Below are 12,653 nucleotides of genomic sequence, written 5' to 3'. Positions count from 1 at the left end.
GATGAAGTGCATCCACATGGTATTCCATAAATCTTAATACATCGACTTAATGTCGACTACTTTTCAATGTTAAATGTAGCAATAATGTAGTTTAGAGGTTTTTACACCTTGTTTTCAATCTGGTAGGATGTAGAGTAACATTTTTTGATGTTGTTTTATGTGCTATTAGATTGAAAACTTAGTCTTTTGCTAGCAGTTGCCGCTAGGGCATCCCAGCCATTTCGTTCGTTGCAATCCGTGACTGCACGCAGGGGTTTGTCCTAGTTGGGTCAGAGAGAGCAGCGTATGTGCCTCCTGATGAGAGACTAATAAGTTTCGAAACCGGTATTGGTGCTTGCTGCACTCTCTGATTGAAATAGAATAATGATGCGGCTGTAGTTTCGTGTTGCGACGAAATTGAAAATGGTTATTCATTTTTTATTTACATGTTTACTCCGATTGGAGTACGAAGGGAACCATCCTCGTTGGAACTTTACCGCGCTGAGCAGATAGGACGTGAATTATAAATTGTAAGATTCCCTCATCTTCTGTAGTCTCAGCATCCGTATGACTTGCAAATTGTAGAAGCCTTGGAAGTGTAACCAGAGAAGGTTCCCATTGTTTTCAATCTGGTAGAATGTAGAGTAACATTTTTTGATGTTGTTTTATGTGCTATTAGATTGAAAACTTAGTCTTTTATTTTTACACCTATTTAAGTGGCTAGTTTCAAATACTTGTATACTCGACGTTAACACTGCTGATGGTCAGTTTTGACCGAAAACGTTTTGTGCATTGTAATTTTCCACTACCTTGTGGATAAATTTTAAGGAATTTTTAATAAATTCATATACCTTTATACAATAACAGAAATGTTTACTTCATTATACGTTGTTTTATCGAAGGTATATAGCCAACTACAGGGTTTACCCTTTTTAAAGTTTTATTATATAAGTATATGTTTTAATACGTGAAGAATCTTCCTGGTCCAGTTTTGCTATTACCAGAGATTTACTACATATCCGATGATTACTAAATAGTATTTATGTTTGTTTGAACAAAGTAATACATTTCTAAAATTTGTACAAAACTTTTTTCGTGTTTATAAATAACTTACTAAAGCCAACAACTCTACAAAAAATATATTTGCAACAAAGAGTTTCATAATCAAGAAATTCTATTTGATTTATCAACAAAACCAAGACTTTAAATACACACACTTCTGACAATTTAAATGCTACAGATTCTTTAAAAATCTATAACGGAAAATAAATAACAAAATCACTGAGATCTGTTTTGATTTAACTGTATAACAATAATTTACAGTGAAGATTGAGCGTTTCAATGACGATTTGACAATAAAAATAAATTCAAATAATTCAACATCACAAACAAAGATCTTTTCGACAAACAACTACATCATAGTATACTTTTCTTTCTTTGTTTTTTTGGTTGTTACTCTATCTGTTTCTCCTCAAGAAAGAGAAATCACTAGAGTATAATAGACCAGCATTTCTATATCTGATTGACTTCAAGAAAGCATTTGACAGAGTAGGACTCAAAGATGTAATCCATCTTCTGTATAATAGAGAATTCCCCCTAGATATCATAAAAACTATTGAAAGCAAGTACCAAAACAACAAAATGGAAGTCAGAATATATGGACAACTTACAGAAGCTCTAGACATAGGCAGTGGAATAAGGCAGGGAGACTCATTGAGTCCTATGCTCATTAATTTAATCATGGATGAAATCATCAAAAACGTCAACAAAGGAAGATAATTCAGAATGGGAAACAAAGGGGTAAAAATACTCTGTTACGCAGACGACGCAATATTGATAGCCCAAGATGAAGATAATCTGCATAGATTAGTCCACAGGTTTAACATGAAAGCAAATTCAATATGACAATTTCATCTCAGAAAACTAAAACAATACTAATCAGTAAAGAACCAATCAGATGTAAAATAGAAATTGATGGTATCAGTATTGAATAAGTAATGGAAATAAAATGCCCTGGAATTACATTGTCAAGCTACCGAGACCTGGACAAAGAAGTGAGAAATCAAGTACAAAAAATCAAATACATTGGCAGGATGTCTCAATAAGACTATATGGCTAAACCAACATATTAACACTGAGATGAAGTCAAGAATTTATAAAGTCAGTGTTAAGACCAATAATGACATAAGCAGAAACAAGACCCGATACAGCCACAACACAAAGACTATTGGAAATTGGAAACGGCAGAGATGAGAACACTGAGAAGAATTACAGGTAATACGTTGAGAGATTGAAAAAGGAGTGAAGACATTAGAAGACAATGTAACATAGAGTGTATAAACGAAGGGACACACAATATAAAAAAAAAAGAATGGAATAAACACATAACCAGAATGGGGGAGACACGTGTGGTCAAAATAACAAGAGATAAATCACCAACCGGTAAAAGAAGAAGAAGATATTTCCCGTAATTAATTCCAGACATATATAAAATGTCTATGACTTACTCCAAGTCGATACAATGTTTATTTGTATGTTGGCAATTCCGATCTATCGTGTCAAATTTCGCTTCAGAATAGAAGGACAATGTTTTTCTGCACCTTTTGATCTATTTAAAGTTGGGTTTTAGTTCCAAAACCCATTTATATTGTTTAAATCTCTCTGGGGTGAGTACACATCACCGTGAAATGCAAAAAGGCAATTGTGGCCAATAAAACAAGAATGCTTTAGAAATTTGGTAATGCAAGCGTGTTTGAGACTTTTCTGAATCCATCGAATCATTAATATAGGATTATATACAAAATTAGGCTGCTTCAACTTACTCTACAAAGAAAATTATATGAGAGAATGAGGCGAACAATCTGGCAGCTTCAAAACTTAAGAATCTGGTTCAATGTGAACTACTGAATTGTTCTGGTAATAGGAAATTAAGGGATTAAGGGGAGGAATTAATAGGGTATTAAGTTGATCGATCTAGAAGGAAGGAACTCAACAGTTTTATGCATTTGAATATATCTTTACACGTAGTTTTTTAATTATGAAACTTTTTGTTAATTACGATGTATAAATAAAAGGATATCACAGTACAAAGTTATGACACTTTAGCATCAAATATTTTAGGTAACTTTTTTAATTTCGCAGCAATATAACCTAATATCTTGTCACTTTCCTAAATTATTTTGTTCAATTTTCCAAATGAAAATATAATTATATTATATTTGATATAAAACAGTGTAGGTACATAAAGAAAAATTACCTCAGTGAATGATATAATACATACAATACACGCATTCTAAGAAAAACCTGCGCAGATTACCATTTTCGTACCGCTAGTTGAAAAATGATGCTTAACCCCTTCGGTACGGTGATGCACCCGTGTGCATCATGCTTGACTGTCCGCTCAGTACGGTGATGCACACGGGTGCATCATGAGTTTTCGCTCATACGGCGGTGCCACCATCTGCATCATATTTCAGGTATTTTTGTTCCGTCAGAATTACCTTATTCAAATCTAAAAGTGGCCACGCCTAAAATTGGGTGATGTCCAGGAGGAGATTAGATTTAGTTAATTTGATTGGTGATAAGGTTGTTTGGATGTTTGACTGATGGGATTGTGTGGGAGGTGAAGTTACTGTGCCGCTGTTTACAACTTACCTTACTATCCCTTGCAAGATCATTCGGATGGAATTTCCCAGATTAGGAGACTGGGACGATATCAAGCACAAAATAATCTGGGGAATTCCATCCGAATTATCTTGTTTATACTTTTTAATAATTTTTGTTTAAAATGGTATTTTATGGATAAAAATTAATTTAACTCACATACTATGTAGAATAATAAATTTAATAAAAATAGTTTTATTTCTAAAATTAGTTTTATTAATAGATTAACTTTAATTAGTTGTAGTGTGTATTTTAACCGACTCGGTAAGCGCTCGAATCCGTATATAGGAGCCGACTTGCCGAATGACGGTCTGGCACGAAGGGGTTAAAGTATTTTCTATACTACACACTCCACCTATTGGAGATGCCAAGGACTTATTGAACGAACATAGTAGCGACTATAATCTTGCGACCATGTCTATGGCTAAACGTCTGGCTCCTCAAGTGCAGAATGGGGTAATTATGGAATATGAGACAGTGTTCATAAATTAACTTCTTTAAAAGTTTACATAGGACAAACAGACAGAACTTTTAAAAAGACATAAGCACACACGATTATTTGAACAAGCAAATGAGACAGCTATTAATAATTAAGTATAGGCAAACCATTCTCCCCTCTTAAATGTGTTCACCATAATCACCATCCACACATAAATAGTTGTTCATATGTTGAAATACTTCACTGTAGAGTTGACGCTGAAACATCTGCCTTTAGTAAATACTAAATGTTTGTGGAGTTTTAGATAGAAAAGAAGACAAAATTTATGAGAATATCGAAAACTCAAAAACATAACGAGAATCTCTTCCTAAACTGATCCAATATGTAAAACGAGTCGACCAATATGCATATCTGGGAACAATGATCAACTCCACAGATGATTACTTCCAGGAAATCAAAATCAGAATAGAAAAGGCTAAAGCAAATTTTAACAAAATGAGAAAAGTGCTCTGCACAAGATATTTAAAGTTGGAGATAAGAGTTAGGTTGGCTAGGTGCTACGTTTTCTCGACTTTGTTTTATGGACTGAAAGCTTGGACCTTCAATGTGACATCAATGAAAAAACTAGAATCATTCGAGCTGTGAGTGTACAGAAGAATTCTGAAAATGTTGTGGACAGAACAAGTCACAAACAAAGAAGTTCTGAGAAATATTAATAAAGAAATGGAAATCTTGAATACAATCAAAACAAGAAAATTAAAATACCTCGGACATATTACACGTGGAGAGAGATACAACTTGCTCCAATTGATTATGCAGGGAAAGATTCAAGGAAAAAGAAGCATAGGGAGACGCAGAATATCGTGTCTGCGTAACCTGAGAGAATGGTACGGATGTACATCAAATGAACTGTTCAGAGCAGCCGTCTCTAGTCCCAATAGCTATGATGATTGCCGACCACCGTCGCGGAGATGTCACTTAAAGAATAAGATAGAAAATAGCAGATTTCAGTGAATAACTGGAAACATCATGGAAAGACAATCGATTGATGGTATGTACCTTTCAGAAATGTTCACATTCGTGAAATTAGTAGTATGTTATATCCAATATAATATAAAATTTTGAATAATCACAATAGCTTAGCGTAGAACAATATCTTTTTACAAATAGGCTTTAGCTGTTCTATAATTAATTGTATTATTGCTCTGGTTTCGACGAATCCCAGTTAAAGCCTTTAACAGAAGTGTTGTATAACTCATTTATTATAAACATGCAATGACGTAATTGTTTACAGGCGATTTTACTGTTTTTAAATTACAACGTGACGTCATAGCTTATTTAAAATATATGTAGTTTACACCTTAAATATTAGTGTAAACGAAGAAAGTTGCAGTGCTGCGAAATTTCGACTAAATTTTAAACAATCTACTCAAACTCAAAACTGTTAAATTATGTAAACTAAGACTATGTATTTTTATCCGAACATTTATCATTTTTGCTACCTTTAGAAGTTCGTCGAAAAAATGCCTGAAACGTATACCTGCTACAGGAAAGTTGTCCGTAGATTGTCAAAAATATTTTTCTGTTAATGTCTAAATGACAATAATAGTGACATATCAAATATGACCTTTTAAAACTATAATATCGGTTTGATCAAAAGGTTTTTTATTAAGAGTGAAACCATAATATATTTTTTTCCGATTTCACAAGCTTTCAAATTTAACAACGATTTCCTAAACAATTATAGTATATTGATCTCATAATATGTCAATTAGTTATGATAAATATTTTTTATTCTCCTTTTTCCAATATATTCCACAAAAATTTTAAATCTTAAATAGATTACAAAGAAGAATGAAGCAACGCCATTGTAAAAGAAGAAATTGTTGAGTTGCCTTAAATGCATTAAATTGTTTGCTTATACAGTAACCTTTACGCTAGTAGACACACGGCACATTAGTCTAATACAGTCCTGGACCCTTCACTTGTTGCACTGTTTACTTTTATACCGAAGTAAACATATTGATCCTACATAGAAAAAGTTCCTTGGCGTAAAAGAAGAAGTATTCAGTTGGAGAATATTCGAGATGTCATTGAATAACCTAGAAATGTCTAGTGACGTCTAGAACGCCAGAAAATGTATACAGTAAACTCTCTCTTAACGGACACTTCTCTTCGCCGGACACCTCCTCTATACGGATGTTTTTTAAAACAAAAATCATTCGGCGATATATGAACCTGTACCCTCTAACTCCGTTAGACGGACACTCTCAAGAACGCACGCGGACAGTAAATGAGGGTAAGAACGGACAGTAAATGAAGAAAATTAACATTTTTTTTCAAATATTTTGCAATATAAATGCGTATAATACATTTTAAAATCAACAAAGATGTCTACAACGTGATATTTGATACTGTTCACGTAATAAAAATTTAATGTGTGTGTCCGTCGATGAAAGAAATGCGACACCAGGAATAAATTATTGTTTTGACTGGAACAAGGATTTAAGAATTTTAACCGAAATGTCTGATTAAGATTATTCAATTATTTTTATGAGTGTTTTTGCAACGTGAATAATATGGAGTCCGCCAAAACTACCAAAAGGAAGTTTTAAGTTTGATGAAAGAAAAAGTCGATTGGGGTGCTGCATTAGACCTAGAAATAGGTAATTGTTTTCGATTGATTTTGTAAAGTGCGGTCTAAAAATATTCCTGTTTCTGGTAAAATTATTCAATACAATGCATTAGAAGTTGCAGGGCAACTAAGCGTTAATGTACAAGCTTCTGGTGGATGGCTCGAAAAATTTTGTAAGCGACGCCATATATTTGCTTCAAATCTGTGTGTGACGAAACAGCTCCTGTAGATTTATTAGTGGTTTCTAACTGGAAGGAAAAACTGCTCACTTTAATGAGAAAGTATACTCTCCGCGAGACATTTTTAACGCAGATGAGAGGCGATTATTTTTTTAGAGTTAACAGCATTACCCAAGAAAACTTATACCCTGAAAGGAGAAAGGTGCACTGGAGGTAAGGCTTCTAAAGATAGAATCACAATTATATTTTGCACCAATATGATGGGGGACAAAGAAAGGACACTGGTAACGAGAAACAGTAAAAGTCCACGTTGGTTCAAGGTTTCGCACGCAGAACAATTACCTATCGAATGGTACATCAACAAGAAGTCGTGCATAACAAATGACAACGGAAATCATGACAGGCTGGCTAAATACATTTAATAGAAAAATGCAGAGAGAAAATCGAAAAGTTCTTTTGTTCCTAGAGACAATGCTGCGTCTCATCCACAACTTGTGCTATGTAATGTTAAACTAGTATTTCTATTTGTATGTGCATATAAGTAATACATACATATTGTAACGAAAGAGAAATCTTGGCCGACCGCCGTATAACAGTAAACACCTCGAGAATGACGTAATCGAATGATCTAGGCCTCGGCGGAGAGGAGGAGAGACTTCTCGAACGTACGTCCCGTAGGCGGAACAAGCTGATAGCTAGAGATGGGCGTCGATTGTTCCAGAATAACAACTGGGTATAAATACGGGCATATTTGTAAATAGAGTTTAGTCTTAAGCTAAAGTTTGTAAAGTAAACTTGTATAAATAAATAATAAAGTCGTAAATAAATACCTGAACGCTCGTGTTGTTACAATATGTACATGCACTTAATTTTAAAAATTTTAAGTTAACATATTTTTTTCTCTTCAACGGACACCTCCTTTAAACGGACACTTTATGCGGAACGACTACTGTCCGTTCAAGGGAGAGTTCACTGTATAAACATAGATATAGTCTGTTCGCTAAACTCAGACACAACTGGCTACTGATTTTAGTAGGTAATTTTTTGTTTTTGGCCAATTTTGCCAAAATTGTCAAAATTACTAACTATTTAGTAATTATTAACTATTTAGTAATTAATTTTTGCCAATTTTACCAAATTGGCAAAATTACTTACTAAAATCACTAGCCAGTTGTCTGAGTTTAGCGAACCGACTATTGTTAAGTTTGTAGAACAGGTGTATTTGAAGTTTATAGTTGTCATTGTTACTGTTGTCATGTGTTAAAGTTGTAAAAGTCTAAAATACATGACATAACCGACATGAAAGTCACATGTGAGAAAGGGCCGGATTAACCCATAACCCTAGCAATAACATAGGAATCCGTGTGTCTACTAGCGTGGCGCTTACTGTATACTGTCAATCAATACATTCTAACCTTTAATTCATGATTTTCTCTTAAAAAACCTTAATACCAAAGCTACAATACATGAAACTCAGTTTCCATAATATCAAAATGACAAGAATGAACAAAACTACCAACCTAAGGTCGTTTGAGATACCTAAAGAAGTAGAAAACGGACCTATGAATATGTAGTACACTGTCACTAATTAAGATGCTTGAATTAATTTAAGATCAGTCGGGTAGCATCCCTAGCTTCTAAACGATAGCGTCTAGATATGAACAATGTATTGTAGTCCTATTTCTTCTTCTTTAGGTACGAAATGTTTCGGATAAGTCAGAGATGCCTAGTTTTGAGTGGCATAGTGCAAGTCGAGATATAATGGTTTTACGGTTTTGTCGCAAGGTTTCTAAGAAGATGAGATGGTTGTAGTAGGTTTAGGTGGTTGTAGGAGATGATTAGGTGTAAAAAGGTTTAAAAGTCAAAGTCATATATAAACCTACTACATCTTGACTTGCAATATAAACAGGATTTTTAAATTTGTAAATAGAAGTCAGGCGAATATCAAAGTGGTTTTAGGCCTGGTCGATCAACAACAGACCAGATCTTTGCGCTAAGGCAAATACTGGAAAAAACCAATGAATTCAATATCGACACATACCATCTTTTCGTAGATTTTAGATCGGCCTATGCTAGTGTCCTAAGAAATAAATTGTATGAAGCCATGGATGAATTCCACATCCCTGATAAACTGATAAGATTGGTTAAGGTTACAATGCGTAAAGTTGTTTGCAAAGTCGAAATACAGGGCGAACAATCACAGGCGTTTGAATCGCATGTTGGGCTCCGACAGAGAGATGCGCTGGCGTGTCTCCTTTTCAACGTAGCTCTGCAAAAGGCCGTCAGAGATGCCCGAATAGACAACAGAGGAAATATTTTTAATAAATCATCCCAAATTTTGGCATATGCAGATTATGTGGACCTGGTTGACAGGCACAACACGCAAGCTAGAAGAAATGTATACCACCTTCTCAAATGCCTCAAAAACATGGGCCTGCAAGTAAACGAGGAGAAAACTAGGATGATGGCATCAACACCCAATAATAGAGCCAGAAACATCGGTCACCAATTCATGGTTCATGACTCTATCTTAGAAGTGGTGGACAAATTCACATACTTAGGCTCCCTGATCACCAAGGAGAACGTCATGACAGAAGAAATCAAGCGAAGAATAATCCTAGCAAACAAATGCTATTTTGGGCTGAGTAGACATATGATAAGCAGAAACTTAAGCAAAAAAACAAAAATAACCATATACATTATGGTTAACATATGGATCGGAGACATGGACTATCTCCCAGGCAGATGAAAACCTCCTGCTTATATTTGAACGATGGATGCTGACAGGAATATTCGGTGGCATCTGTGAAAATGGTGTATTGAGGAGGAGGTACAACTACGAGGTATACCACAGATATAAACATATATTTGGTGGTAAAGACGTAGTATCTCTTATAACAATAGGAAAATTAAGATGGGCACAGCAGAACAACCCTCCTAGAAGAATCCTTATGTCACAACCTGTGCGAAGTAGAAATAGGGGCAGGCCAAAACTCAGATGGAAGGATGGTGTAGATGATGATGGGAGAAAAATAGGCGCAGCAAACTGGCAACGGTTGTCAATGGATAGGACTGGAAGAAAATGACAAGTGCGACTAAGAAGATGACAAGTGGCAATCTAAGAAGAAGAAGATGACAAGTGCGACTGTGGTAAGGGCATAATCTCGAAAATCTATTGAATTGCACGGATTGACCCTTGGCCTATTGGTAGGACAATGCAAGTGATGAAACATTGGCAGTATCAAATTCAAAGAAGTGATCAGAGAAGGAAACTAAGTAGGTTTCACAAATATTATTAAAAGATATATAAATTAACGTTATTTTAAAAGAAAACAGTATTCTAATGTAACATTAAAAAAAGTTTCTTTCGATGTTTGAAATTTTTAGTTATTATTAAGTCCCTTTATCTCTTTGTAGTATTTCGTAAATTATCCAAGTACAACTTTGGTCGTAAACCTCTAGTAGCCTCATTTAATACCATTTTACACAATACCTTATGGTAAAAAAGGATAAAACTATATGAAATAAGAAAAAAAAGTAAAGTTCATGTGACCTTCCGAATAAATTATATTACGACAGTCGTGACTGACGGCTTTGCGTGCCCTCCGAAGCACGGCGACGGCTCGTAAAACTTTTAGCTTGTATATTGTTGCTTCATTAATACGACTGTTGATGCTAAAGAGATAAGATATATTCTTAGGTAAATCATGACTTATCCGAAATAACAATTTCCAAACGATACAAATGTATAAAACTAACAGATTAAATCTTATAAAATACACATATCCCCGCAGTATAAAATAAATAATATAGTTTCATCCTAGAAGAAGTGCACAATGCTTCAAAGATTTTGACCACCTCACTGTGTGGACTTGCATTTAGTTAACCTATTAATTACAACGTCGCCAAGATCCTCGTGAAACCCACACACCCAGCTACTATAGTCTGACCACAACCCCAGAATAGAGCATAAAGCGGATTCATTGGTAAACTCGATGCTCTGTATACGAACGCTACCGCAGCACTACTCACTACACCTGTCACGGCTGGGGTGACCACGCCCATGACTAGTATAGCTATTGGAAAAAACTTGCCGAATTTGTGTTTCCTAAGCGTTAGGAATGCTATGAGTCCAGCAATCTATACAAAAGAACAAACGTTAGTTTTGTAAATACGAATTGTCTTCGGGGCATATAAGACGTGATCTGGAATTATATTTTCTCGCAGTTTCATCTGTGGATGTGGTAGGCAGTATCAACAGCAATGTGTTAATGGCCAGAATGATATCTAACTGAGTTAGCGATTTCCTGGCTTTAACGTTAGAGTTAATGCAACGTTAAGAGTTAATACCAAGAAGAAATAATTCCAGACCAGTACATATAAGCCCGGAAAAGAATATATCAACATTATACAATGCATTATTAGAGGTATCTGACACTGACATTATACAGAGTGAACCAAAAGTCTGAAAACACCTAATTATCTCTTCAATGGATGGGCCGACTTGTGCAAAAACCGAGATACACCTATTCTGCAATTTGTAAATTTCAAGTTTGATGCTTACAATGTTGTCAGATTTATCATTTTTCTGATATCATTAGTCCCTTTGGTTTTTTAAATACAACACTCTCTATATTGTATTATTATTGGATTCCTCACTTGATATTTTGTCTACGGATGACCAAGGGTGATCAATTTTGACCCCAATGTATGTTTTTCTTCAATAAATTGAGAAATATTTTCAATTTTTAACTCAGTATTTTTTTAACCGACTTTAATATCATTCTAGATATCCTCATATTTCGTAATAAAAAAATTCCCTATATTTCACGAATAAAATTTTTTTTATGAATTTGGGGTCAAAGACGACGACTCCCTTAGACTTCCATGTTCCAATTTTATATTAAGTGAATATGTACCGTCTATTATGTGGAATTCCAAGTAATTTTGCACTGTGTATTATCGAAATATATTTGAAAAAGTACATAGATAAATATGAAGACTACGAAAAAGGAAACTCTTTTCGAATGAGGCTCTTTTCAAACAATAGTAACCTGAAATGGGGATACCAGGAGGATGATACCTGCGACTGTGGTGTGCTTTAGAATAATCACCATCTACTATCATGCATAGAGATGAGAGAGACCTGCACAGAAGAAGACTTAATTTTAGCGAATGGCAGGGTCATCTAGGTGGCCCGCCATTGGAAGTACAAAATTTAAAGTTGTTGGTGTTCCGAACACAGAAAGTAAGTAAGTATTGAATGGTCTCCTCATTCAACCGATTTAAAGCCTAAAATTATTTTTATCAGGGATACTTGAAAAGTAGAATTTATAAAACTGAACCAGCAAGTGTTGCAGAGCTAAGAAATGTAATAGACATGTTCTACCAACCTTTAGAATACTATAAAATTAACAATGAAGGACATTTTGAACACTTCATTACGTAGATATTAATTTAACAACGTAGTAAACTTTTAATAATGAAATGTAGTAATGAAACAAAGACTTACTCACAATCATTTAATTATACTTTGACGACCGGTTTCGATCTCTACATTATTCAGATCATCTTCAGGTCGGCGTTACAAGTAGTTAAATGCTACAATTAAAGAAAACCAGAGTTAGAACATTGTCTGGTTGCACAAATGTTAATAGAAAACTAACTTCGAAAACATTTTTTGAAATAGAGGTTTGCAACTGTTGACATTTCAGAAAAGCGATACATACAAATGCACACTTATGAGCAACAGATACTC

General features: G+C 34.6%; 1 protein-coding gene across 1 annotated transcript in view; it reads right to left on the bottom strand.

Moving 5' to 3' along the window:
* Positions 1-901: 901 nt before the first annotated feature.
* The window catches only part of LOC114329310 (transmembrane protein 170A), a 36,337-nt gene continuing 24,585 nt past the window's right edge, over positions 902-12,653 (bottom strand). Inside the window, exon 3 of the mRNA XM_028278354.2 lies at positions 902-11,035. Coding sequence (XP_028134155.1) covers positions 10,790-11,035 — 246 coding nt within the window. The 3' untranslated portion in view covers positions 902-10,789. The remainder of the gene's footprint in view (positions 11,036-12,653) is intronic.

The sequence above is a fragment of the Diabrotica virgifera genome, chromosome 7 (genome assembly GCF_917563875.1).
Source record: "Diabrotica virgifera virgifera chromosome 7, PGI_DIABVI_V3a".
NCBI classification, from domain to species: Eukaryota; Metazoa; Arthropoda; class Insecta; order Coleoptera; family Chrysomelidae; genus Diabrotica; species Diabrotica virgifera.
Note: the sequence above shows the minus strand (reverse complement) of the source record. Positions and strands in the feature narration are given on the sequence as shown.